The sequence below is a fragment of the Ahaetulla prasina genome, chromosome 14 (assembly GCF_028640845.1).
Source record: "Ahaetulla prasina isolate Xishuangbanna chromosome 14, ASM2864084v1, whole genome shotgun sequence".
Classification (NCBI taxonomy): Eukaryota; Metazoa; Chordata; class Lepidosauria; order Squamata; family Colubridae; genus Ahaetulla; species Ahaetulla prasina.
In genome coordinates this window covers 21,834,387-21,862,244 of record NC_080552.1, presented here as the reverse complement: position 1 = coordinate 21,862,244, position 27,858 = coordinate 21,834,387, and the positions used below count along the sequence as shown (strand labels likewise).

Genomic DNA, 27,858 nt, shown 5'->3' with positions numbered 1-27,858 from the left:
ATTACACTGTTTTTATACTATTTGCATTGTTTTGCATCATTGCTACCCTGTTTTACCATAACGTTTCTGTGTGATTTTATACTGCGTTACATTGAGGCTATTTTATTTATTTATTTATTTATTTTGTCACAACAATATATGTAGGAATCATACAAAAGATTATATAGTATATAAACACATATATGAGTAAATATAAGGAGGTATAAGCATATATATAGGAAGAAGAAGAAAAAACCAATAGGACAGGAACGGTAGGCACATTTGTGCTCTTATGCACGCCCCTTATGGTCCTCTTAGGAATGGGGTGAGGTCAATAGTAGAAAGTTTTTGGTTAAAGCTTTTGGGATTATGAGAAGAGACCACAGAGTCAGGTAAAGTATTCCAAGCACTGATGATTCTGTTACAGAAGTCATATTTTCTGCAATCTAGGTTAAAGCGGTTGACATTAAGTTTAAATCTATTAGTTGCTCTAGTATTATTGCAATTAAAGCTGAAGTAGTCTTTAACAGGAAGGACATTACAATAGATGATTCTATGCTGGTTTATGGATCATAAATTGCCCCGAGAGTTCTTTCACGATGAGAGGCTACATTTCAATAAATAAATAATCTTTTCCATGCAAGGTTTTGTCAGCAGCTGTTGCTAGAGTGAGGCTCCAGGTGTCCTAATCTGGGAATAAAGTCGTACAACAGTTTCGTGCTGAACGGACACAACAGAGAGGTTGTATTTTGTCCTATCGGTTATTTATTTATACGACTTATAATTAACACTATACACAAACTTCTCCAGTGCTTATGGAATATTTGTAGCTCAGGGGCTCTTGATTCTCTCTAAGCTTGGTGGTTTTCTTGTAGACGTTTCATAACCGAACTAGAGAACAGCATCAGTGCCAGAAGGGTGCCAGAAGGTTTGCACTGATGATGTTCCCTAGTTGGGTTATGAAATGTCTGCAGGAAAACCATCAGGCTCAGAGAGCACCAGGGACCCCACTTCTCCACCAGCCTACAAAATTTCAATCTGTAATTCACTACCCCGCAAACCGAAAATGCAACCTATTGTAGTAACCATCTCTGGTGCTTGAATCCTAAAGCAATGCTTAGGACTTGACTTCTTCAGCTGCTTGCAATTACTGCAGGTTCTAATCCCACCAGGCCCAAGGTTGACTCAGCCTTCCATCCTTTATGAGGTAGATAAAATGAGGACCCAGATTGTTGGGGGCAATAAGTTGACTTTGTATATAATATACAAATGGATGAAGACTATTGCTTGACATAGTGTAAGCCGCCCTGAGTCTTCGGAGAAGGGCGGGATATAAATGCAAATTTAAAAAAAAATACATGGGCAAACAATCAATACAAACTCAAGGTAAACCGCTCCAAACCCAATTGCAGAAAATACGACTTCAGCAAGAGTGGTCAACGCCTGGAATGCCCTACCCGACTCCATTGTTACATCCTCAAACCCCCACAGCTTCAGCCTTAAACTGTCTACCGTGGACCCCACCCCATTCCTAAGAGGTCCGTAAAGGGGGCATGCAGAAGCGCACCAGCGTGTCTATCACCACTTTCCCCATTTATCTGTACTTACTTCCTTTATGTTTACATTTATGCCTATACCTGCTACCTTGTACATGTTTGACAAACAAATAAATAAAATAAAATAAATAGATGCCGCACAGAATGCATGGAGCTACTCAAGTTTATTCTGCTGCACATTTGAGATGCCTCGGTAGGTTTTTGCTAAGAAAAAAGTCTCGGCCGATTCTTTCCTACTCGCTTGAGGTTTTAGGGTCTTCACTTCCTGGAAGTCTTGCAACAGCCGGCTTCGGAGGAGGTGGCTCTCCTTGCCATCCCAGAATTTGCACAGCAGGATCCCTCCTGGCTGCAAAACGCCTCTGGCCAGATCCAGAAGGGACAGGCACAGGTGAATCAACTTTTGATGATCGAATTCCCGGATGCCGGTTGCGTTCGGTGCCATGTCGCTTAGGATAATGTCCGCTTTTCCTTTCGGGAGAAGGGTTTGGATCTTCTCGTGGGTGCTCGGATCCGTGATATCGGCATGAGGGAGAAAAATTACCCCTTCCAGGGGGAAAAGGTGAAGAAGATCAACTCCGAGGACAAAGCCAACAGGCTGTTTTGGGTCTGGAGGACACAAAAAAACAGATTAAAATACATTTATCAGTCTTTAAAGAAGCCCTGGAGTCTTTGGCTAGACACCACACTGGTTAACTGATCCATAGTTTACAACTGTCCAGCTGTCCAACATGGCTGCCTGGGGAATTGAGGGAGTTGAAGTCCACAAGTCTTAAAGTTGTCGATTTTGGGGACTTCAGATTTACTCAAATTACCCGCCATTATCTGATTTTCTACTGGATATCAACTAATTAAATGAACTTAACCCGCATAACTCAATTTGCAGATCATGTTTGGCGTTTGAGGCAAACGGTATTCTGATTTTTCCTCTGTGGGCGGAAGAACAGTTCTAAGAAGAACTGTTAAAAGAGAAAATGTTAACAAAATCTGGCTCCTTTGGACATAGAATAGAATAGAATAATAATAATAATAATAATAATAATAATAATAATAATAATAATAATAATAATAATAATAATAATAATAATAATAATAATAATAATAATATTTTAATTTGTATACCGCCCTTCTCCCGAAGGACTCAGGGCGGCGCACAGCCAGAATAAAATACAAAGAGAACAGTACATATAACATTAAGAACAACCCCTTAAAAAACTTATTCAATTGGCCAAAAATGTAAAATACAATAACACCCTATAAAAAAGTTACAAAAATTTAAAACCCATAAAAACAAATTAAAATTTTTTAAATCAAGCCAGTCCAGCTAGACGGAATAAATAGATTTTAAGTTCGCGGCGAAAGGTCCGAAGGTCGGATAGTTGACGAAGTCCAGGGGGAAGTTCGTTCCACAGGGTAGAATAGAATAGAATAGAATTCTTTATTGGCCAAGTGTGATTGGACACACAAGGAATTTGTCTCTGGTGCATATGCTCTCAGTGTACATAAAAAGACAAGATACATTCATCAAGAATCATAAGGTACAATACTTAATGATAGTCATAGGGTACAAATAAGCAATCAGGAAACAATATCAATATAAATCGGAAAGCATACAAGTAACAAAGTTACAGTCATGCAGTCAATTGATCAATTGATCCTTTTGACATCTCGGCGCCAAATAATAGTCGGTCCACCCAGATGAACTAGACCAGGGGTCCTCAACCTTGGCAACTTCAAGCCTGGTGGACTTCAACTCCCAGAATTCCCCAGCCAGCTTTGCTGGCTGGCGTATTCTGGGAGTTGAAGTCCTCCAGGCTTAAAGTTGCCAAGGTTGGGGACCTTTGAACTAGACAGAAATACAGCTAGACAATCTAATTCTATTTTATTTTAAGGCTATGTTGACAGACTCTTTTAGATCTGAAAGTACAAACTTCCCCGATCAATTAGGATGGATCCTTTCCAAGCTGTTTTTTCCTCTAACAGTTCAGCAACTGTGGGGGGGCACCTGCCTCTCTTACCTAATTGTTTCTTCTAGGCAGCATTTCTTCCCTTTCTCCCCTCCTCTCCCCCAAGGTTATTCTCACATTTCATTACAATATCATCATTAACAAAAAGACACTCGGTGACGCTTAGTCAGAATTCCAGGAAGAAAACAATTTTCCTAGGTTGTTGGTTTTTTTTCCCCTCCCTTTTTAACTGCCGGTTGACTGATGACCAATACAAGGGCAAGTACATTCTGACATTTTTATGAGGAAAAGAGGACCGAGGACATAAAGATAAAATTGTTCACTAGAGGGTTCTCCTCCAGGAGCTGTTGTATAATGACATATTGCCTGGGAACCTAGAAATCACATAATAGGCAAATTTATGAAGCAAGCGGGTCCAATTGCTTTTAAAGACCCCTACACCCCCTGAATTATCAAGTGAAAAAGACCGATACATTTACTAATCCACCGGTCATTGTAACAGTGGCTTGAGGGAACTAATAGCGTACACTATTACCCAGAAGCAATGCTACGTTAATAAATCTTTTTTTTTTAAAGGCACTGCATAAGCGGATTCTTACTTTTTAACAGAAAGCTGTTTCCCAGTTTCTAGAAACTATGAAAGGCCAAGCAATCAATGATTTACTTATTGATTGTTCAAGCCGTAAAGCGTGAGTAGGGCAGAACTGGTGTATTCTTCCCAGGGATAATATATACAGACCTCTGTTACTCCCTTACTTATTACATAGAAATATTGAGTGACTTTCCTGGCTGAGTTTACACACTGCATTAAGCTAAGATTTTGTTAGTTATGTATCTGTGGAGATCATCCATGTCATAGTTATTCCCAAAGGTGTTTTTTCCAAATGCAACTGGACTTTGTTTGTTTTTTCCTTGAAAATGTTTTACTTCTCACCCAAGAAGCTGAACCGAAGAGGTTTCTTGGATGAGAAGCAAAACATTTTCAAGGAAGAAAAAGCAAGAAAGTCCAATTGCCTCTTGGATAGCTCAGGCTGGTAAGAAGCCTGTTATTAGAACACAATAGCCTGCAATTACTGCAGGTTCAAGCCCAGCCCAAGGTTGACTCAGCCTTCCATCCTTTATAAGGTAGGTAAAATGAGGACCCAGATTGTTGGGGGGGCAATAAGTTGACTTTGTAAATATACAAATAGAATGAGACTATTGCCTTACACACTATAAGCCACCCTGAGTCTTCGGAGAAGGGCGGGATATAAATGTAAACAAAAACAAAATGCACATTTGGGACTTAGCTATGTGTATTGTACAAGCCATAGAACAACTAGACACAAGAACAGTTTTTTCCCCAAACGCCATCTCTCTACTAAACAAATAATTCCCTCAACGCTGTCAAACTAGTTACTAACTCTGCACTACTATTAATCTTCTCATTGTTCCTATCACTCATCTCCTCCCACTTATGACTGTATGATTGTGACATTGTTGCTGGTATCCTTACGATTTATATTGACCGTTTCCCTATGAGTATCATTAAGTGTTGTACCTTAAGATTCTTGATGAATGTATTTTTTTTTCTGTATACCGAGAGCGTGTGCACCAAAGACAAATTCCTTGTGTGTCTAATCACACTTGGCCAATAAAAAATTCTATTCTATTCTATTCTAGTTGAATGGTTCACACATGCACTGAGCCAATAAACCACAGTTTATCAAAAAAAAAAAAAAAGCAGAACGAAATAAGCCACCTTATGACTTAGCAAAATTTGTGAACTCTTGTCAATAGCAGAACTTCTCTCTATGCATAAGCTGGCAAGGAAAATAGACAAACCACTTTGCATTCTCTATCTGTGGTGTTTTTTTTAAAAAAAATATTGAAAGTCACCCATGACCAGCCTCTTAATCAATTCTATCATTTTATTTTTAGCACCTTCCTTAACAAGCAGATTTTTGGGTTGGTTTTTTTTATGAGCGAGGCTTTCTGTAAGGATCAATAATTTAGAAATCTTCATCATCCATCACCGTCTTGTACTGTCGTCAAACCACTCCAGAGTCAGCCAACGGTAACGTTTTCTGCTGTCAGGGCATTTTTGCCTGACATTAATTAATTAAATTGAGGCTTTTCAAGATTCCTCTCGCTATCGTTTCCCAGAGAGAAAACCCACGATATTAAAATGAAGCCTCGGGTAGAGATAAGAAATTGCAGATTCAAACGGAGGGAAGAATTTCTCTAGCCATGTACTGTCAATACTTGGGGAACGGGGGGAACCATTCTTGGCAATATTTATTGGATAGGAGATTAATATAAATTGGCAGATCTAAAACAATCACACTTTATGATACATTATGAAGTCTGAGGCAACCGCCTCCCCCACCATCCCACTCACATAAAGCAAAAGCAGGAATGGAAAAAAAAAACACTGAATGTGAAGAAACACACACTTTTATACCTCTGGAATATTCCAGCTACTTCCTAACCAAAGCTGCTGTGTTGATTTTAGTTTGCTCAAAATGCCATAAAACTGGTAGGATTTGCAAAAACGAACAAAGTCCGTCCGAGGCATTCTGCTTCCTCTTTTTAAATCATGATCTCTGGGTTTATTGACAACTAAGGCAGGCTCCTTCCCAGTTTGGGGCTGTGGGTATGTCATTACAATCATAAAATATGTAACTTTTTCTTTTTCCTCCTGAGAGGCCAAAAGTAGATCCTAAGAGGGACAAAGCTGGTAGATAGACAGGCAGTCTTTGACATACGACGACAAAATTTCTGTTGGCAAGTGAGACATTTGTGAAGTGAGCTTTGCTCCATTTTACAATCTTTCTTGTCACAGTTAAGTGAACCGCTTGGCACATGGTATAGTTCCGGGATGGCGAACCTATGGCACGCATGCCACAAGTGGCACGCAGAGCCGTATCGGTGGGCACGCGAGCTCAGCTCGCCAGCTGATTTTCAGGCCTTCTGGGCCCAATAGAAGTAGGGAAACAGGCTGTTTCCTGCCTCCGGAGGGCCTGGAGTGTGTGTGGGGAAGGCCCATTTTTCGCTCTCCCCAAGCTCCAGAGCCTTTCTAGGATCCTGGGGAGGGCAAAAACAGCCTCCCCCACCCCACCCCGGAGGCCCTCCTGAGGCCGGAAATGGCCCGTTTGCCGGAAGTTGGCAAACGGGCCATTTCTGGCCTCTGGAGGTGGGTGAGGAAGGCCGAATTCACCCTCCCCAGGCTCCTAGAAAGTCTCTGGAGTCTGGGAAGGGCAGAAATCGGCCTACCGGGCCCACCGTGCCATCACGCGCCAAAAGTGGGGGAAGCACAGGAAGTGGGGTGTTGCGCATGCATGCATGCATGGGGGTGGGACGCATAGAATTATGGGTGTGGGCATGTGTGCACGTGACACAAACCCCCGCGCTCCCCGCACTTTTGGCACGTGATGGCACGCGAGTGGCCGGAATAGCTCAGGCTGTAAGGAGCCTGTTATTAGAACACAATAGCCTGCAATTACTGCAGGTTCAAGCCCGGCCCAAGGTTGACTCAGCCTTCCATCCTTTATAAGGTAGGTAAAATGAGGACCCAGATTGTTGAGGGGGCAATAAGTTGACTTTGTAAAAAATATACAAATAGAATGAGACTATTGCCTTATACACTGTAAGCCGCCCTGAGTCTTCGGAGAAGGGCGGGATATAAATGTAAAATAAAATTAAAAAAAACATTAGCCATCACTGGTATCATTTGTTAATCGGGTTTCCCCATTGATATTGCTGGTCAGAATGTTACAAAAGGCAATCACATGGCCCTGCGACACTGCAACCATCATAAATATGAGTTCAACTGCCAAGCCTCTGAATGTCGATCGTGTGACCATGGGGGTACCGCAACGGTCATAAGTGTGAAAATGATCATAAGACACCTTTTTTTTCCACCGCTGCTGTAGCTTTGAACAGCCACTAAATGAACTGTTGTAAATGGAGGACTACCTTCTAATCCTTCCAATCTGCATATGTTATCAGTATTATTTTGATTCTCGGTCACCAAGCAGGGAACAGAGGATGTGATATCGATCTGGAAAGATGCGCCAAAATAGGTTTGTCCTTCCCATTAGAGGGACTTTTACCATAAAGACAACTCTATTCCAGCACTGGCTATACTTACAGTTGGAAATAAATATTCAGGCTAAGAAAAATGTGAGGATTGAAAAAGCAGAGGAAGAGAGAAACAAAAGTACAAACATAACAAGGAAGTGATTCTAAAATGTGAAGAGCAACAAGGCAGATGAATGGAATGGAATGGAATTCTTTATTGGCCAAGTGTGTTTGACAGTGTTGAGGGAATTATTTGTTTAGCGGAGTGATGGCATTCAGAAAAAAACTGTTCTTGTGTCTAGTTGTTCTGTTGTGCAGTGCTCTATAGCGTCGTTTTGAGGGTAGGAGTTGAAACAGTTTATGTCCAGGATGTGAGGGGTCTGTAGATATTTTCACAGCCCTCTTCTTGATTCATGCAGTATACAGATCCTCAATGGAAGGCAGGTTGGTAGCCATTGTTTTTTTTTTTTGTTAGATGGAGTCAGAAAGCTAAAGTTATTTAGGAAAATTCAATGGAATGAACCTTTCATAGGCGTTAAATCAAAAATTAGAATTGAAAAATGGGAAGCCATACAGAACTTTAAAGCAAAGGGATGAATATGGAACTAAAAACCAGATTGGTCTAATAGTTAAGGCACTGGGCTACAAACCAGGAGACTGTGAGTTCTAGTTCTGCCTTAAGCATGAAAACCAGCTGGGTGACTTCAGTGCCAATCACCAGGAGACAGTGAGTTCTAGTTCCTCTTTAATCATGAAAGCCAACTGGGTGACTTTGGACCAGTCCCTCTTTCTCCACCCAATCGGTATTTCTGCCCATATTCCCTTGCAGTGAAGAATGATCCATCAGAAGCCATGAGTGAGACAAAAAGTAGAACTACAGGGGGTTCAAGTGTCACGATTCCAAACTAACCAAACCACAGTATGGCTGCTTAGAACAGGTTGCAAACCAGATGCAGCAGCCTTAGGCGTCCACTCACCAGATCCTGCAGCATTGACCCTTTCAACAGCCACCTGAGCCCAGGCTCCAGGGGCCGTCCCACAGTCCAGGACATGCAGCCCAGGGCGAAAGAGGTGATGCTTGTCGTCAATCTCCAGCAATTTGAAGGCACTTCGGCAACGATAGTTCAACTTTTTGGCTCTCTTCACAAATGGGTCTTGGAAATGTCTCTCCAGCCAGCGATGCTCTGCCCCGCTTTTGGATTTCAGGTGTTGCCCCGCGGTGTGGATTTTCTGGATCTGGAGTAAAATGGTGGGCAGCAGCATCCGATATCTGCAAGGGAGAAAAACCAGTGGGATTGCTGAACATTAGCAACAGGTATTAACAGGATGGATGGTTTGATGGATGGATGGATGGAAAGAGGAAGGAAGGAAGGAAGAGAGGGAGGGACGGAGGGAAGGAAGGAAGGAAGGAAGGAAGGAAGGAAGGAAAGAGGAAGGGAGGGAGGGAGGATATTCTTCCAATGGGAAGAAAGGAATGAAAAAAGGAAGGAAGGAAGGAAGGAAGGAAAGAGGAAGGGAGGGAGGGAGGGAGGGAGGATATTCTTCCAATGGGCGGGAGGAAAGAAGGAAGGAGGAAAGGAAGAAGGAAGGAAGGAAATGCTGGACCAGCGTTTCTCAATCTCAGCAATTTTAAATTGGGTGGACTTCAACTCCCAGAATCCCCCAGCCAGCATGCTTTCACATGTATGGATTTTCACTCCCACCATCCCCCCAGAGCAGGGGTCTCCAACCTTGGCCACTTGAAGACTTGTGGACTTCAACTCCCAGAATTCCCCAGCCAGCTTTGCTGGGAGCTGAAGTCCACAAATCTTCAAGTGGCCAAGGTTGGAGACCCTTGCCCCAGAGTGACGCTCTAGGGAAATGACCTGGGCAGACAAGAGGAAGCGCTTGCAACTAAACAACGGTGAGGAAAAGGCATCTCAGCCCACCCAAGGACAAAGGGACGTGGGAATCTCGCCAAGCCTCAATTCGGGAGACCCCCGCCCGTCCTCCTCCTCCCCAGCCCCGAGCAAAGGAAGCAGGAAGGGGGGGAGAAAACCTCTGGTTGCATTCAGCGCCACTCACCGGCTCATGGTTTCTGTCGCCACTTCCGGGATCTGGGGGGACGCTTTTCGGGTTGCACCGCGTCCGTCATCCACAATCATCCCCCCCCCGCCCGGAAACGCCGTTCCGTCTCCTACGTTCCGTTGCCCTGCACGTGGTGCGTTGTTTTTGTTGTTGTTTTTTTTAAATTGCATCTGAGACGCGCTTCGTTCCTTTCAGGTTTGCAAGGGTCGCGTTGGGGAGGGTCTCCTTCCTTCTCTTCTTCCCCCTATTTTGTTAGCAGGATCGCCTTTGGCCTAAACAGCGGGGAGGGAAGAGGAGGAAAGGGAGGGAAAGAGCATCCAGGGCTCTGCTAGCTTCTGTGCAGGGTTTTTGCATCACAGTCGCGCTTTGCCTCTTTTTGCATCGTTAGAGGCAACGCGTGGCTGGAGTTTCAAAGCGAGAAGTCGGCCGGGAAGAGAACTTTCCATGGAGTCTTCATTGGGAGTTTAAATGTTCTCATAGTTCCCATCACCAATCTCTTTCCACTTATGACTGTATGACTATAACTTTGTTGCTGGCAATCCTTATGATTTATATTGATATATTGACCATCAATTGTGTTGTAAGTGTTGTACCTTGATGAAAGCATCTTTTCTTTTATGTACACTGAGAGCATCTGCACCAAGACAAATTCCTTGTGTGTCCAATCACACTTGGCCAAATATATATATATATATTCTATTCTATTCTATTCTTAAACCCATACAAGTGACAGCATGCTGGCTGGGGAATTCTGGGAGTTGAAGTCCACCCATTTTTAAATTGCTGAGATTGAGAAACGCTGGTCCAGAAGATAACAGCAATTTCCTTCCTTCCTCTTTCCCTCCCTTCGTTCATCTTCCACACTCTCCTTCCTTTATCACTCTCATTTTTTTCTTTCTCCTACCTTCTTTTTCTTCCTCTTTCCCTCCCTCCCTTTCACTCTCCTTTATCACTCTCATTTTTTCTTTCTCCTTCTTTTCCTTCCTTTCTCTCCCTCCCTTTCACACTCTTCTTCCTTTATCACTCTCATTTTTACCTTCCTTCCTTCATTTCATTTCATCTCCCTTCCTCCTTCCCTTCCCAGCATATTGCACTTGGATGAAGTAATAATAATAATAATAATAATAATAATAATAATAATGGTGGGAGGCATGTGGTAGCAGAAGGCGGTCCCGAAGATATCCCGGTGCTACGCCATGGAGCGCTTTAAAAGTGATAACCAACACCTTGAAGTGCACCCGGAAGACCACAGGTAGCCAGTGCAGCCTGCGCAGGATCGGTGTTAGAATATATTGGAGCATTTAAAGATGCTCCAGATGTCTGTCTTTTTCCAGTGCTGTTTCCAGATTGTCTTTTTTTCCCCAGTGTTTTTTGGCCATGAACTACCCCTCTTGCAACACATAGCACCAACAACCTCGACCCTTTTCCCCCCTCTTGCAATCTGCCTGAGCTTCCTGCAGGATTTCTGTGGATTTGCCCCTTGATGTTTCCCCCATCTTCTTGACTTAGGGTACAGCATGCCGATGACTAAGCTGTACACGTTGGTGCTGGTGATGCAGCCGCAGCGCGTCCTGCTGGGCATGAAGAAGCGTGGCTTCGGGGCTGGCCTCTGGAACGGCTTTGGGGGAAAGGTGCAGCTGGGGGAGACGATGGAGCAGGCAGCCCGAAGGTGAGAGGACAACCGAGTGCATCCACAGCCCGTCTTCTCCAATTCTTTGGAAGAGGCTCGCGATTGCAGTTTTGGAATTGCACAACGCAGCCCTTGTGACTTGCTCCGCTTCTACTTTGTGGGCCAAACGGAGTTGGGATGATTCATGCTGGATGGAGGGTGTTTTTCTTTGCTTTTGATTTGACTTGGGTTTTTTAGCTCAATCATCGGCTAACCAGAGGGACTCACCTAGATGCTGGCCTCTGTTAAAATTAAAAATCGGTGAAATGACTTCACGGAATATTTTGGGAGAGGCCACAAATGGGTGCGGATTCACTGCGTTTCATCACCTGGGAGTCATTTCACCCATTATTATTTAGTGCATGATGAGAACGTGACAAAGGGAAGTAAACACAGACGCACAATTCAAAGCAAAAGGCGCCCGCGTCCGTAGCATCCCTTAAGCTACACGTGCTTCCTGGGCGTGGAAGTCTGAAATATTTCCCCCAATTCAGCTACTGATTTTCACTCCTTTCATTCTAACTTGACTTCTGTAGACCTCACCCTGTATTTAAGAGGTTCCTAAAAGGGTGTGTGCGTAAGTGTACTAATGTGCCTAGCATCCATCACATTTTAGTTTGTTCATTTTGTTTGCTCGAATTTATAATTTTTGTTTTACAAAGAAAGAAAAGAAGAGAAAGCAAAAGAAAGAGAGGAAAGAAGGAAGGAAAGAAAAGAAAGAAAAAAGAAAGAAAGAAAAAGAAAGAAAGAAAAAGAAAGAAAATAAGAAAGAAAGAAGACAGAGATCAGATGCAGCCGTACTGCGCTCCTGGGCCTCACAGCCATGACAAACAAGAGTATTTCACCAATGTTCAGAAGGCATGGACCTACACTATATGACTATTAAAAGACTGCTTAGGTTTATGGCCTGTTTCCATCCAAATTTAAGATTCATTAAACTCACAGTATTTGCTTCCAAATGTGACCAGAATTTCCATTTGTTAAGCAAGTTGGGTTTTTGAGTCCATCATAATTTCGAGCAGTCACTATAAGTGAATGGTCCTAAGTCGAGGGCTATTAAAAGCTTGTTTCCAGGTGGAAGGCCAACAGGTCACCTTCACCCTTATCCTATTGTCCTTCCAAAGGAAACGGTTTAAAATGCAGGAATGCAGAGCTAGGACCAACACTGAGGGAAATGCCCTGGGGGCGAGAAGGAATGTATGAACCGAAAGACTCTCTTGTTCCTTTACTTTCAGGGAGCTTCAGGAAGAGAGCAGCTTGACCGTGGACACCTTACAGAAAATGGGCCAGATTACCTTCGAGTTTGTAGGCAACTCGGAGCTGATGGAAGTCCATATCTTTCGCGCCGACAGTTTCCACGGAGACCCCACCGAAAGCGACGGTAGGAAACTGGGCAGGAGCGACAGCAGAGTCCGGGAAGCCTGCAAGATCTGGTCAGCACAGTCAAGCTGGCCCCCATCCATAATAATACGATCCAAGCTTCCACTGTGGGTTTTGTTTTTAGTCTGTGGAAGGGAGATCTTTAGACTGGAAGGGAGATCTTCCAGTCCAACCCCCTGCTCAAGCAGGAGACCCTATCCCATTTCAGACAAGTGGCTGTCCAGTCTCTTCTTAAAAACCTCCAGTGATGGAGCACCTACAACTTCTGGAGGGAAAGTGGTTCCACTGGTTAATTGTTCTCACAGTTGGGAAATTTCTCCTTAATTCCAAGTTGCTCCTTGATTAGTTTACATTCGTTGCTTCTTGTCCTGCTTTGAAGAATAGGTAGGACACACACACCCTCTTCTTTGGGGCAGCCCCCTCAAATGCTGGAATGCTACTATCATGTCCCCCCTGGTCCTTCTTTTCCCAATTCCTGCAACCGTTCTTCCTATGTTTTAGTCTCCAGGCCTCTAATCATCCTAGTAACTAGGACCTAGTTGCTCTTCTCTGCACTTTTCCCAAAGTTCGATCGCATCATCATTGCAGCTTTACAAGGGTCACAACCTCCAGAGGGTGTGTGTGTGTGTGAGAGAGAGGGAGAGGGAGAAAGAAAGAGAGAAAGAGATGATCTCCATTTGTGATCTTCCTACAAGCAAAATCAGGGAAGCCAGATTCACTTAACAACCTCAGGTTGATTCATTCAACAACCGCAGTGATTTGACTTAGCAGCCACGGCAAAAAAAAAAAAGTCATAAAATCGAGCGTGACTAGCTTTAACAAGCAACTTTCGAGCACCACCACCCCCCAATTGTGGTTAGAAGTCAAGAACCAACTGTACTTTGTTTCTCTCCCGTTGCAGAAATGTGCCCTCAGTGGTTTGACGTGGACCAGATCCCTTTCAAAGAGATGTGGCCAGATGATATCTATTGGTTTCCTCTCCTGCTCCACAAAAAATATTTCCTGGGCTATTTTAAGTTTCAGGGGCAGGAGACTATCTTGGAATATACCCTGAAGGAGGTGGAGAAGATGTCAGAAGGAACGCAGGAAGGAAACATAAAGGACATTTTGGCAGGCAAGGAACCACAACACAATCCTTCTCATTGACGGTTGACTTTCTAGGAAAAAAAATAAACCCCTCTCAAAACTACTTCATGTACAGAAATGTGTTCTGTGACCAATGAATACTAAATTATGGGAAAATACGGTCAAACCAGAAGAAGAAATGTCGGGCTATCCTCAATACCATGAAGAAAAACACTTTTGATCGTATAACGTGGCAATAAATTCATTCAACTTAAAATAAACTTTCAAACTTTTTTAATAGAGTTTTTACGTTTCTCTTCTTACAAATAGATTTATTTTTTTTTTGCAACTTTTGGGGCCGGGGGCCTGTGGATGTCAGACTCCGTAAACATTTATTAAGGTCTACCAAGTGGGAATGAAAAGACATTCTGCCGTTTCATAAAGTGCTTCGTTTTAAAAAAAAACAATACTTTTTTTTGCAAAGTGAACACTCTTTTATAAAATGTCAGATTAAATGCCAGGAGGCTGGAGAAAGCCCACCCACCGCCACAAACCAAAAATGTGACTTGGAAAACACACAAAAAAAGACAATTTACTTTCCTGAGAATTTGGCGTTTAGTCCCTTCAGGTTGCTTCTTTTGTCCTGAAGCCTTAATCATCTTGCTTTTTAAAAAAATGTTCCATGGTCCCACTTTAAATAGAACTTCCTCAAAAATAAACTTCATGACCTTCTCTTTTCTTGAAGAGAAGAGAGGTGGCTTTCCTCGTAGCAGTTGGATTTTTATTTTTAATCCAGCAGAACAAGTTTTACAGCTGTTATTTGTTTGTTTATTTAACTAGGCATGAACCAAACAACAATCTCCTTTTACAGTAGTGGCCAAAATTGTGGAAACCTTCTGGGAAAAGTGTACTTTTGATGGCAAAAAAGTTTGATGGTTAATAACACCACTTTTTTTTTTTTTTTGGAGTTTCAAGATAATCCTATCTAACTGCTGGGATGGCCTGGGAATTAACACAATTGAAAATCTATGGAGCTGACTAAAGAAACTTGTTAGTCAGAAGCGATCCAGCAACAAAACCCAGTTAATAGATGCCATCATTCAATCTTGGTTTCACATTAGAACAGCTGCAGAACTCAAAGACTTGGTTCGCTCCATGGGAAGACGTTGTAAGGCCGTAACACATGCTAAAGGTTACCCAACTAAGGATTAACTGACATGGTGAAAAATTTTGTATATCTCGTTTTTTCTAGGGTGATCATTTTTGTAAATCTCATTTTTTTTCTACGTGTTTCACTTTTCTTCTTTCTACTGTAACTGCTATTCTAATAGCAAACGCTTCATAAAAGTTATTGCATTACATTTCTGATTAAATTATCTTTCCATTGATATATAATTTTATGGTACTACTCCCCCCCAAAAAATGGTGTTATTAGCTAGTTTTAGAAAATACACTTTTCCCAAAAGGTTTCCACAATTTTGAACACTGCTATAGATGGCTTCAGGGCTGGTAGCCCCTGGGCAACTTAACCGAGACTTTGAAGCTAAGCAAGGATCATTTTGATTAGTAAGATGAGATTTGTCTAGAGGTTTAAAAACCTATATTGGAATAAGGCACTATATTTAGCTGGTCAACACATTCAGCCAAGCTTTGGATAGCTTTGATGAGGAACACAAGTGGACAGGAGAAGGAATCTGCCCCATGGATGCTACGAAGAAATCTTTACATCAGAAATTCGCAGTCTTGGCCCCTTTAAGACTTGTGGACTTCAACTCCCAGAACTCCCCAGCCAATGTGGCTGGTTGGGGAATTTCTGGGAGTTGAAGTCAACCCATCAGCTAATTCTGGCTGACTGCCAGCTGCCAGCAGTTTGGCAGTTCGAATCTCACCAGCTGAAGGTCGACTCAGACTTCCATCCTTCTGAGGTCGGTCAAATGAGGACCCAGATTGTTGGGGGTGCAATAGGCTGACTCTGTAAACCGCTTGGAGAGGGCTGGAAAGCACTGTGAAGCACTATATAAGTCTAAATGCTATTGCAATGGCCCTTCCTTCCTTCTTTCCTTCCTTCCTTTCTTCCTTTCCTTCCCTGTTGGCACAGTGGCTAGAATGCAATATTGCAGGCTAATTCTGCCCACTGACAGCAGTTCGATCCCGATCAACTCAGACTTGACTCAGCCTTCCATCCTTCCAAGGTGGGTCAAATGAGGACCCAGATTGTTGGGGGCAAGAGGCTGACTCTGTAAACTGCTTAGAGAGGGCTGTAAAAGCCCTGTGAAGCGGTATATACGTCTTAAGTGCTATGGCTATCTTAAAGTGGCCAAGGTTGAGAAATATTTGTTTTAGAGCAACACACAACATCCCATCTCTTTAAACTCCTGGGTTTGCGTTCATTCAAAAGGAAGGTAGGTATGAGGTATACACGTGAGAAGGACTGACTTATGCAAACGCTGGACACAAACGTGTCTTTGAAAGCTGGTCAAATGCCAGCTAGTATCCGGCGCCTGTAAGCCAGCATATTGTTGAAATGTGCTCCTGTGTACCAGATCTGGGCAAATAGGGTTAGCCATTTGGGTTTGGTTCATCACACATCACTTCTTGTTAAAAGAAGTTTGCTACATCATTAAAAATGGCTTTTAGAAAGTTCTTTCAAGTGGCCATTAAACGAGCTGGCATAAGTCAGAACTACAGGATTAGCCGTAGTTCTAAGAAGTTTGAGAGGCTGGAAGTGTGTTTTGAGAGATGAATTCATGAGTCTAGTCCTCTATGAGGCAGCTGGCCGTTTCTTAAGTGGCACGGAGTCACACAGCCACCCGTCTACCGTTGAAGCATACGTGTCCCTAAAGTTATGCTTCTGTTCCACTGAAATATCTGGCTTTTCAAAACAAAGTAAGAGGAAAAAACTCACGATGGTCGCTTCGCTCAGAATGCTGCTTAAGGAAACTCTGTGCCCGTTTAATCAATGGTGCATATATTTGCTGCCCGGCCCTAACCCTCATGAAATTATGAGTTTTATTCCTGGAGTGGAGGGGGTCACCCAACCCAATCTGTTATCCCCAAACCTGCCCCGAGGGCTGCTGTTGAGCCTTCACAGTCGATGTTAAAAATGACAAAACACAAAAAAGTCTTTGAAAAAAAAACAAAAAACCACAGCTCTACATACTGGAGATTGTGGGACACACACACGCACAACCTCAAATCAGGCTCTGGGAGGCAAAGCAAGGATTTGCCAAAAGAAGAATACCTGGACAGGTGCGGTTAAGTGTCATGAAGGGCAGCCCCTTCCTTCCAGCTCCTCCCATCCTGAATCCCAAAAACATTAACTGGGAAGGAAATTGTCCTCTGGGGCAGACAAGGGGAGCATCAGCAGGTCGCTGCTTCCCGCAAAGAGGCAGCTCAGCTTGGGTTTCAGTTCATTCCACACTTTGCTCATCTGCAGGAAGGAAAGGAGAGGCAGAAGCAGTCAGAAGGGCAAGGAAACATCTACAGAAGATGTCCTCCAACATTGACGGTAGTGGCCAAAATCGTGGAAACCTTTTAGGGAAAGTGTATTTTTGAGGTTTGATGGCCAATTACACCACTTTTTTTTGGGGAGTTTCAAGATAATCTTAATTCCACTGCTGGAATGGCCTGGGAATAGCCCAGACCTTCACCCAATTGAAAATCTACGGAGCCGACTAAAGAAACTTCTTAAGTCAGAAGCAACCCAGCAATAAAACCCAGTTAATAGAAGCCATCCTTCAATCTTGGCTTCACATGATAACAGCGGCAGAACTCAAAAGACTTGAAAGAGGATTCAGAATATTTTAAGATACGGGATCAAATTTTACCATTGGTCAGAAAGAAGATGTAGATAAGCAAATTGATAGTTAGGTAAGAAAATGGTATAATTAGAATATTGTATTTGTGAAAAAATCGCAATGGATTAAATTGAAATGAAGAAAGAAGAAACAACAGAAAAGACGGAGCCATGAAGAAAACACCGAGATGTCCACACGGAAGGAATGACTGGTGTATTAAACGTTTGTTTGTTTATAAAATGAAAAACTTTTTTAAAAAAAAGAACTAAAAGATTTGGTTCACTCCACGGAAAGACATCGTAAGGCTGTCATTCATGCTAACGGTTACCCAACTAAGTACTAACTAACAGGATCGTTTTTGCAGATCTCATTTTTTCTACGGTGATCATTTTTGTGTATCTCGTTTTTTTCTACGTTTCACTTTTCTTCTTTATACTATAACGGCTATTCTAATAGCAGATCCTTCATAAAACTGATTGCATTACATTCTTGATTAAATTATCTTTCCATTGATATATAATTTTATGGCACTACACTACTCCAAAAAAAAAAAAGTGGTGTTATTAGCTAGTTTTAGAAAATACAACTTTTCCCCCAAAAGGTTTCCACAATTTTGGCCACTCCTGTAGAGAGAGGCCCTTGGAGGAAAACAAGCGAGAGGAATGCAAGAGCTGGCCAGACATGCCAGCCTGGTGACCACGGATGGACAAGCACCGCTCGGAAGGCACTCACCTCTTTGTGGCCTTGGATCTGCGAGTTGACAAAGGCCCCCAAGATGTGGGAGGTGAGCGGAAGGTAAATGTGGATGAGCTGGGTCTCTTGGTGAAGGCAGTAGAGGGAGAAGTAGTTACGCTGCTCCATGGTCAGGATTGCATTCTCTTGCTGTGGGTGGGTGGAGAAGCAGAAAGAGGGAAAGGAAAAGGGAGGGAAGGAGAAGGAGAAGGAGAAAAGAGGGGGAGGGGTGGAGAAGGGGGAGGGAGGGGAGGAAGAGGAAGGATACAGAAGAGAAGAAGGGAAAGCAGGAGGAGGAGAAGGAAAAGGAAAAGAAGAGGAAAAAGGAGACAGAAGAGAAGGAGGGGGAGAAGAAGTGAGGGGAGGAGGAGAAAGGGGAGGAGAAGGAGAAGGGGAGAAGGAAAAGAAGGGGGAAAGGAGACAGAATAAGGGAAGGACAAGGAGAAGGAAAAGGAGAGGAAAAGGAGACAGAAGAGAAGAAGGGGAGGAGAAGGGAAGGAGGTGAGAAGGAGAAAGGGGAGGAGAGGAGGAAGGAGAAGAAGAAGGAAAAGGAGACAGAATAAGGGAAGGAGGAGGAAAAGGAGGAAAAGGAGACAGAAGAAGAAGGAGGAAGGAGAAGGAGGGAAGGAGAAGGAGGAGAGGAGGAAGGAGGAGAAGAAGGGGAGGAGGAGGAGGAGGAGAAAGGGGAGGAGGGAGAAGGAGAAGGAGGAAAGGAGAAAGAAGAAGGAAGGAGAAGGAGACAGAAGAGAAGGAAGGAGGAGAGGAAGGAGAGGAGGAGAGGAGAAGGGGAAGAGGAGGAGGAGGAGAAAGGGGAGGAGGAGGGAGAAGGAGAAGGAGGAGGAGGAGAAAGGGGAGGAGAAGGAGAAGGGGAGAAGGAAAAGAAGGGGAAAGGAGACAGAATAAGGGAAGGAGAGGAAAAGGAGAAGGAAAAGGAGAGGAAAAGGAGACAGAAGAGAAGAAGGGGAGGAGAAGGGAAGGAGGTGAGAAGGAGAAAGGGGAGGAGGAAGGAGACAAGAAAAGGGAAGGAGAAAAGAGAAGGAAAAGAAGAGGAAAAAGACAGAAGAGAAGGAGGAAGGAGAGGAGGAGAGGAGAAGGGAAGAGGAGGAAAAGGAGGAGAAGGAAAAGGAAGAGGAAAAATGAGACAGAGCAGAAGGGAAGGAGAAGGAAAAGAAGAGGAAAAGGAGACAGAGAAGAAGGGGAAGGAGAAAGAAGAAGGAAAAGAAGAGGAAAAAGACAGAAGAGAAGGAGGGGAAGGAGAAGGGAGGGGAAGAGGAGAAAAGGGGGAGGAGAAGGAGACAAGAGAAGGGGAAGGAGGAGGGAGAAAGGAGAAGGAAAAGGAGAGGAAAAGGGAGACAGAGAAGAAGAAAAGGAGGAGAAGGAAAGAGGAAGGGAGATTAGACTAGAGCTTTGGAGAGACACCACAAGCTATCATCTCCACCCAAGACCTCGTCCCCAGCCCCTGCCCCTCCCCCTCCCCCCCCCCCCGTCTTCTTCCCCAATCCCAGATGCCTCAGAAAACCCTCCAAGGTTCTTGTTTCAGCTTCACCAACTTCACTGGGCATTTATCCTTGCCAGGAGGACTAAACATGTGCCAATTTTCTGGTGTTTTTTTTTTTAATTAAAAACAATTTTAAAAAAACCCCAAACCCCATCACTTTCAGGATGCAGAAACGTTGATCTACGTCTTCCCGGTTCCTGGTTGGCCAGCCCAGGTTCAGAAGAGCTGAGGGACTCTTACCTCCACAATCCGGGATTCCAGCTGCTCCACCGACTCCGGCTCCTTGTTCTGCACCGTGGCGCTCATCATCTGCTTCTTCATCATGCTGTATTTGTGCAGAGCCCGCTGGTGTTTGTGCAACACCCCCTTCTCGTGCCTCTCGCACAGATCCTGCCACGCAGGCAGAAGCAGCAGGTGACGTAAGGCGGCTAATTGATCATCTATCACTCTGCCTGTCTCTGTCTCTCTCTCTCTCTAGCTCTACCTACTGTAGCTCTCTCTAGATCTCTCTTATCTTATCCATCCATCCATTCATCCATCTATGTCTATGTCTGTCTAACTACGTCTACCTCTTTCTTTATCCTGCCTGCCTGCCTGTCTAGTTCTACCTCCCTCCCTCCCTCCCTCTCTCTCTCTCTCTCTCGCGTCTATCAGTCTATATCTATCTATCTCTGTCTATCCATCCCTGTCTATCTATCTCTCTATCTGTCGGTCTATCTCTTCCTCTCTATCATCTATCAGTCTATGTCTATCTGTCTATCCCTCTCTATCTATCTATCTATCTATCTATCTATCTATCTATCTATCTCTTCCTTTCTATCAGTCTATGTCTATCTATCTAGCTCTGTCTGTCTATCATCAATTTCATCTCCATCTATATTTTTGTCTGTCGTCTGTCTCTCTATCTACCTAATCTATCTACCCATCCATCATCTATCTATATTTTATCTGTCTGTCTGTCTGTCTATCTTTGTCTATCTATCTATCTATCTCTATCTATCACCTATCTATCCAGCCAGCCAGCCAGCCAACCAGCATCTACCTATAGCTTACCTATCCGTCTATTGATCGATCAATTGATCGATCTATCATCTATCCATCCATCATCTATCTTTATCTTGTCTGTCTATCTATCTATTTATCTATCATCTATATCTATTTGTCTCTCTCCATCCATCCATTTTTCATCTTTTTCATTCCTTGACTCTCCTGTTTCGGACCCTCCCGCTTCCCCTCCAGCCGCCAGCCATGTCCCAGACTTTCTCTCCCCCCATGGGTGGGCTGAATGCCCGAACTCACTTTATAAGACTGCAGCAAGTCCAGGAAGAGGTTGAGTTTCTCCACTACGTCGTTCTCTTCCTGTTTCCCCTGGACAGCAGAACGAAAGAGAACCCTGTGAAGGGGAGGGGAGCTGTTCCCCCCCACGCACCCACCTGCCCACCCGAGGGCAGGAAGTCGGTGGGAAGTGGCCCCTTGGAGGCTGGAAAGGAGGGAGGGTCTGCAGGGGAACCTTTCAACGGCAAAGATAAATAGGTGGGTGGGTGGTGGATGTGGAGCAATTCAAGATGAAAGGGGCCGTGGATGGATGCGCAGGTATTCTGTGTATGGGCGTGTGTGTGTGCGCACATATCCATACACACACACGCACATACATATATACACACACACGGGTAGTCCTCAACTGGCGGTCACAGTTGGCACCGGAACGTCCGTCACTAAGCGATGCAGTCGTTGAACGAAAACCTCCCCCGGCGCAAAAAAAAAATGGACATTTGTTTTCATACACGCCTTTCCCCAATGGAGTTGTGAATTCCGACCTGCGTTTCCTTATCTTTATCATTAGTTCACTATCATTACGCCCTGGGTAGGTCGTAGATTTACATCTTGTCCTCGTTTGGAGGCTGAAACTGGAACTGGCTTCTCGGGTCATTAAGCGAAAGGCCGTTCAGTGAAACCACGACGATGCTTACGGTCTTCCTTCCAAAGCCTCCCTTTGCTTGACAGACCGGTGAAGGCCACCAACGACCCAGGAGGGGCGTCTCCAAGGGGCTGTTTCGTCCCCACGGTCAGTGCGAACGGTCGCCAAACAAGGCGGTCCCTAAACGAGGACGGCCCCCCAGGAGCTTCCTTGCAATCTTCGCTGAAAGGTCAATGTGTTGCAATATAGCCATATGAATTCCATCTGAGAGATTGCCTATGTGCTAGATTAGCATGGGAATCCCCCAGCTAGTTGGATCACATAGGTAAAAACTTGTTTGATGTTAAAGTCACATCAGAGGAGCAGGATATTTACCTCTATAGTGTGAAGATGCATTTACAGTTTTACATCCTTCTTCCTTTCCCTGATAAGATCTTTCTCACAAAGATCTAAGGAATCCCTTTATGTGAAGATCAATTAGTATGCAAGGTTAGGATGTCACAGGATGTATTGCTATGTTTTGCTGCAGATCGATATGCAAGATTTTGTTTGATGTATTGCTTTCTGATAGACTCTCTTTGATGTGTGTGCCTTCTGATGTTATTGTCTTTTATGCAAATGTTTTTCCTGTAAGAATCCTAATAAAAGGAGAGGCTTAGATTTTGTGCTGGGCTCTCATCCCAAAGGAAAATTGTGCGTTTAACTCATTTGCTTCATGAGAGACCACCGCATCAATGAATCTCAGAGGCGGAAAACGCCCGGCCCCACCGTCCTGGGCAACCGCCACCCCCTCCCACACAAACCTTTGCCCGTCCCGGCTCACCTGCTGAACGGCTTTGTCGGCCAGCATGGCAAATTCCACGGACAGGCCTTTCAGCGCCTGCTTCAGGTTGCCCCAGGCGCTGTGGTTCAGAGCCGCCCAGGAAGGCAGCGGGGTCGTGTCCGAGCCCAAAGCACTGCCAGGAGAAGGGAAGGTGGGTATCTGTGAAAACCCTGCCAAGCCTTTGCACCAACCCCCCCACCCCCGTTTGCACCCAGCATCCAGCCCTCTCTAAGTAATTTACAGAGTCAGCCTCTTGCCCCCAACAATCTGGATCCTCATTTTACCCACCTCAGAAGGACGGAAGGCTGAGTCGACCTTGAGCCAGTCAGGATCGAACTCCTGGCAGTGAGCAGTCAGCAATACTGCATTCTAAACATTGTAGCACCATGGCCCTTCCCTCCCACCCCCCCTCGCTTCTTCCTTCCTGCCCTCCTGCTTTCCTTCCTTCCTTCCTTCCTTCCTTCCTTCCTTCCCTCCCTCCTTCCTTTTTTCCTTCCCTCTAATTCTTCCTTCCTTCCTTCCTGCCTTCCTGCCTTCCTGCCTTCTTCCCTCCCTCCCTCCCCACTTAGCACTTGGACCTATATACCATTCACAATGCCTTACAGCTCTCCCTAAGCGGTTTACAGAGTCAGCCTCTTGCCCCCAAAATTTTTACCTACCTCAGAAGGATGGAAGGCTGACCTTGAGCCTGGTGAGATTCGAACTGCCAAATTGCAGGCAGCCAGGAGTCAGCAGGAGTAGCCTGCAGTACTGCACTCTGACCACTGCGCCACCACAGCTAAATGCAAGCCAATTGCCAAACGTCTAAAATTCAGGCATGGGGGCTGCTGAAACTTTGAATCTAGGCCGTAACTTCGAACAATCGCTACCGGTCATAAGTGGAGGACTACCTCTATAGAGATGGTGGCTCAAGCCCAAGGCTTGGGCTTAGAAAAGAAGTGGCTCAGTCCATGCCCGCTCACCTTAGTTCCTTCCCAAAAAGGAGAAGGTCTGAGGCATTGTCCACTGCCCGGGATGCTATCCGCTCAGTCCGGTCCCTGAGTTTGTAAAAGCTGTTGTAGATGTTTCTGATCAATTCTCGGCTGGCCGCAAACTGGAGTTGGATGTCTGTTGGCAAGTATTCCTGAAAGAGGGATAGAAAAGTTCAAGAGACCCCCAACAAGAGCTACATAGGGATGCTGGAGGGGCGCCAGGTTGGCGATGAAGACAGAATAGCCAGCTTCCATATAGCTGGAAGAGCACTACATGGCAGGAGAAATGGGCCCCAGCTGGCGCAATCATCCCCAGCCCATCCTTCTCAATGCAGCTCAAGCATCTTAAGTCAATGGATAATGGGCCAGTCCTAGAGTCAGTGGAAGGCCTGGATGAGGGCTCTGTGTCGGAGGCAGAGATGGGGCCAGGGCCATCTGGGAGCGATGCACAGACTCCAGAGCCTCCAGAGGCGGAGACCAAAGAGGCAGAGGAACAGGAGGAGCCTCTTCCTAGTGCATGCATGAGAAGAGCTGCCAGAAGGCAAGAGCAGCTGAAGCAAAAAGGTCGACTCAGGAGTAAGGCCAGGAGGTGATTGGCCCCTCCCATAAGGCTTAAAAAAACAGCAACGGCTCTTGGTCTCTTTGTAGGAAAGCATGTCTCTAATGAGAGGTCAAGACAATTACCTTTGCCTGCATTGCGAACTTGCACGTCATGAATTCGTCCCCCACACCTTGGACCAACTCCCTCAGCTTGTTCTGAACATCCTGGAACAAGAAGAAGAAGAAGATAAGCAGGAAGGGGGACGCCAAGGGCAGAAAGGAACCGGAGGGCATTCCTACAACCATCAGGGGTGTTTAGCAATGGCTGTCTCCTCTCACATTCCTGGAGTTTTGCATCTGTCAGCCAGTGATGAAATCTAAATTTCTTTCCTACCAGTTCTGTGGGCGTGGCTTGGGGGGGGTCATGTGACTGGGGGATCAAAAGACAGAAGCTCACAATGTCCTGCTGGAGCAGGGTTGGACTAGATGACCTCCAGGTCCCTTCCAGCCCTGGATTATCCTCTGAAGCTGCATTTAGTGCCAGGTTTGTAGTCCTTCCTTCCTCTCCTTTTTCCTTCCCTCCCTCTTTCTCTTTCTCTCTCTATCTCTCTCCCTCAAACGAACCTCCCACTGCCCATTTTTTGCCTACAACCCCCCCCCCTCTTTTTTTGGCTAAAGCAGGCTTCAGCTTTTTTACCTTTTAAAAAATGCTTTTAAAAGTTTTTTTTAAAAAAGCCTCCGACGATCAGGCAGCTGGGATCATCAGAGCCTTGTTTTAACCCTTTAAAAGCATTTTTTTACAACCTCTTCAGATGAAGAGGTTGTTAAAAAACGCTTTTAAAAGTAAAAAAAGAAAAGGCTCTTACGATCACGTGGCTCAGCTGGGCATTGGGGGGGAGGAAAGAATTTTTGCTACCGGTTCTCCGAACCACCTGCTGCCATTGCTACCGGATCGACTGATCCGGTCTGAACCGGGAGCATTTCACCCCTGCTGTCAACACGACGTTTGTCAACAGTTTGTGATCTCTGTGAAGGAACTAATCTCTCACCTTTGACTCAAAGGCCACCTCTGGATTCTATGCAGGAGTGGGTTTCAAAAATTCTAGCAAGGGGTTCTCTGCTTTGTTGGCCTCCTGCACCGTGGGGTGAGGAGGCGTATTTGCCCTCCCCAGGCTCCGGAGGCCCATTGGAGGCCTTCCCGAACTTCCAGAAGGCCCGTTTTTCGCCCGCCTCAAGCCTCTGCGCGTGTCCTGCACTTACCTGCATCCAAAATGGGCAGCGTGGGGACTCCAGGGTAGGGCAGGGTGGGTGGGGCCAACCAGGAGTGGGATTTGGGTGTTCTCCAAACTGCCCAGAATCTTAGCTGGAGGTTCACCCGAACCCCCAGCAGCCCATCCCTGATTCTACGTGTGGGAGCTACAGTAGTTCTGAGATATCAGAAATTGGTTGGTCACTTGCAAAATTAACTGGAAACATGAATTGTCCATGGATTGAGTCAACCTCTCAAGCTCTCTACATGGGGCTACCCCTGAGGTGCACCCGGAGACTTCAGCTAGTCCAGAATGCAGCTGCGCGGGTGATTGAGGGAGCACCACGTTGCTCCCGAGTAACACCACTCCTGCGCAGTCTGCACTGGCTACCTGTGGTCTTTCGGGTGCGCTTCAAGGTTCTGGTTACCACCTTTAAAGCGCTCCATGGCTTAGGGCCCGGGTACTTACGGGACCGCCTGCTGTTACCTTATGCCTCCCATCGACCCGTACGCTCTCACAGAGAGGGTCTTCTCAGGGTGCCGTCCGCCAAGCAATGCCGGCTGGCGGCCCCCAGGGGAAGGGCCTTCTCTGTTGGAGCTCCTACTCTCTGGAACGAACTTCCCCCCGGTTTGCGCCAACTATCTGACCTTCGGACCTTTCGTCGGGAATTAAAAACTTATTTATTCATCCAAGCGGGACTGGACTGATTTTTTAGATTTTTTAAATTTCTAAATTTTAAATTTTTAAATTTTCTGTAATTTTATATGGGGTATTTTAGGTTGGTCAATTTGACGGTTTTAATTCGGCCAATATTGAATAGGTATTTTAAATTGATTTTTTAACTTTGTATACTTATTGCTTTTTATCTTGGCTGTACACCGCCCTGAGTCCTTCGGGAGAAGGGCGGTATAAAAATTTAATTAAAAAAAAAACCTCTGTCATCTAGTTCATTGCTGTTGGGATGACCCCGAGTAAGATCAGCTGCTACTCAAAGCAAGGTTGAGCATCACAAACTTAAGTTTGTCGCCTCCACTGGATGTACATGCTACCGAATGACTAAAGAAATTGCTAGTTGCCTCAAGACCCTGTCAAGGTTGCCCAGCTAGGAAAGTCCTGCTTTAGACAATGTTATGGTAGATATCTTAACTAGTAGGAGGCATCTGGCAAACCAGCACTAGATGAGCCAGCAAGCACTGATCTCGACAACGTATTCGATTACCGACGGAATCCTTCTCAGGCCCACTTACCGACCCACTGAACGAGAGGAAGAACTTCAGAAGCACATCTTCTGAAAAAGGAGGGTGTCGCGCCACCAGATTGATGAAACGCTTCAAGGCACGGCGTCTGGTCTCGATGAATTCTCGGTCAGCTGGAGGATGGGAGAAGGGCCAGGTTGAGGAACCTCAATCTTCAAAACCTTCCCGATAGCTTCATGCCCATAAGGAAGTCCCACTTCTTCTACCAAATTCCAACCATAAGCTATGGTCAATAGGATATCTCTAGAGAGGCCGGGATTGCAACTCCCAACACAATGCCTTGGTTCAGGGGTCTCCAACCTTGGCAACTTTAAGACTTGTGGACTTCAACTCCCAGAGTTCCTCAGCCAGAATTCTTGAAGTTGAAGTCCACAAGTCTTAAAGCTACCAAAGTTGGAGACCCCTGCCTTGGTTGACTAGGAAGCCTGACAGTCATAGTTCCAACACATCTGGAAAGACCAGGTTGGGGAAAGCCATCATCGATGGTCTTCCTGAAGTTTAGTTACCTCCCATCTCGTCCCTTCTAAGCTTACCTCCTAACATCCTCTTGGGAGGCAAGCCAGGGACCATACGGTAGGGGAACTTCTGAAGGAGCATCTCGTGGAAAACCACAAAGTCGTTATATCGCCGGTAAACGGAGCACCTAAAACGCTGTAGGGAGAGTGAAGGAGTCCATTCAGAGCTTCCTTAAAGGTGATACTGGAGCTCTTGGCATCTTGGAACAGGAGCAGAAGACCTATATGCCCTCCAGCCCAGCACCTCCTGGCTTGGGACTAGGTGACTTAAGGGACCCTGGTTGTTTCTACCCATCCCATCTCGTCTGTCGAGATGGGCACGCTCCAGATCTCATTGGCCAAGGAATGCCAACAGATAATGTCTTGTCTGCCATAGTTGTCCGCTCTATGGAGCCTCCTTCCTCCGGACATGAGGTTGGCTCCAATCCCACTGGCCTTTCACAAGACTTGGTTTCTGTGCCCAGGCCTGGGTCCCCGTGGGATCTACAACAACTCGCTACAGCTAACTCGAATTGCCATAGGACAATTTGCTGGGGAACAAGAGTTACACTAATGTCAAAGAAATGGTGGGAAAGAATCATTAAGGAAGGGATGAAAAAGGAGGGACAAAATGAAATGGGAATGACAAAAAATTTAAATGGTTTAAATCAAGGGTCTCCAACCTTGGCAACTTTAAGCCTGGAGGACTTCAACTCCCAGAACCCCCCAGCCAGCAAAGCTGGCTGGGGAATTCTGGGAGTTGAAGTCCTCCAGGCTTAAAGTTGCCAAGTTTGGAGATCCCTGGTTTAAATAATGAAATTGAATTGTTAAACTGAC

The 27,858-nt window shown here is 45.1% G+C and overlaps 3 protein-coding genes across 8 annotated transcripts in view; 1 reads left to right on the top strand and 2 right to left on the bottom strand.

The window, feature by feature from the left end:
* Positions 1 to 1,682: 1,682 nt before the first annotated feature.
* On the bottom strand, positions 1,683 to 9,781 carry MRM2 (mitochondrial rRNA methyltransferase 2). 3 transcript variants are annotated; one of them, XM_058157112.1, is made up of 3 exons: positions 9,626 to 9,781; positions 8,539 to 8,831; positions 1,683 to 2,141 (listed from the first exon to the last, which is right to left on the bottom strand). In XM_058157112.1, exons 1-3 carry the CDS (start codon positions 9,703 to 9,705, stop codon positions 1,690 to 1,692), a joined length of 825 nt encoding a protein of 274 aa, XP_058013095.1. In that variant the 5' UTR covers positions 9,706 to 9,781; the 3' UTR covers positions 1,683 to 1,689. The 3 variants fall into 3 exon arrangements, with proteins under 3 accessions (XP_058013095.1, XP_058013097.1, XP_058013096.1); XM_058157114.1 differs by lacking the exon at positions 9,626 to 9,781 and adding an exon at positions 9,600 to 9,615; XM_058157113.1 differs by lacking the exon at positions 9,626 to 9,781 and adding an exon at positions 9,427 to 9,499.
* Positions 9,727 to 14,036, top strand: NUDT1 (nudix hydrolase 1). Of its 2 annotated transcripts, none has more exons than XM_058157116.1 (4): positions 9,727 to 9,761; positions 11,138 to 11,297; positions 12,533 to 12,678; positions 13,579 to 14,036. In XM_058157116.1, exons 2-4 carry the CDS (start codon positions 11,146 to 11,148, stop codon positions 13,821 to 13,823), a joined length of 543 nt encoding a protein of 180 aa, XP_058013099.1. In that variant the 5' UTR covers positions 9,727 to 9,761; positions 11,138 to 11,145; the 3' UTR covers positions 13,824 to 14,036. The 2 variants fall into 2 exon arrangements, with proteins under 2 accessions (XP_058013099.1, XP_058013098.1); XM_058157115.1 differs by having other exon boundaries at positions 9,736 to 9,823.
* Positions 14,022 to 27,858, bottom strand: part of SNX8 (sorting nexin 8) — a 32,991-nt gene continuing 19,154 nt past the window's right edge. For all 3 annotated transcript variants that reach the window (XM_058157106.1, XM_058157107.1, XM_058157108.1), the window contains exons 3-11: positions 27,061 to 27,178; positions 26,519 to 26,640; positions 24,166 to 24,246; positions 23,473 to 23,633; positions 22,511 to 22,643; positions 21,069 to 21,137; positions 20,010 to 20,159; positions 18,272 to 18,421; positions 14,022 to 17,172 (exon numbers count right to left, since the gene is read on the bottom strand). In XM_058157106.1, the coding sequence (XP_058013089.1) occupies positions 17,059 to 17,172; positions 18,272 to 18,421; positions 20,010 to 20,159; positions 21,069 to 21,137; positions 22,511 to 22,643; positions 23,473 to 23,633; positions 24,166 to 24,246; positions 26,519 to 26,640; positions 27,061 to 27,178 (1,098 nt within the window). In that variant the 3' untranslated portion in view covers positions 14,022 to 17,058. The remainder of the gene's footprint in view (positions 17,173 to 18,271; positions 18,422 to 20,009; positions 20,160 to 21,068; positions 21,138 to 22,510; positions 22,644 to 23,472; positions 23,634 to 24,165; positions 24,247 to 26,518; positions 26,641 to 27,060; positions 27,179 to 27,858) is intronic.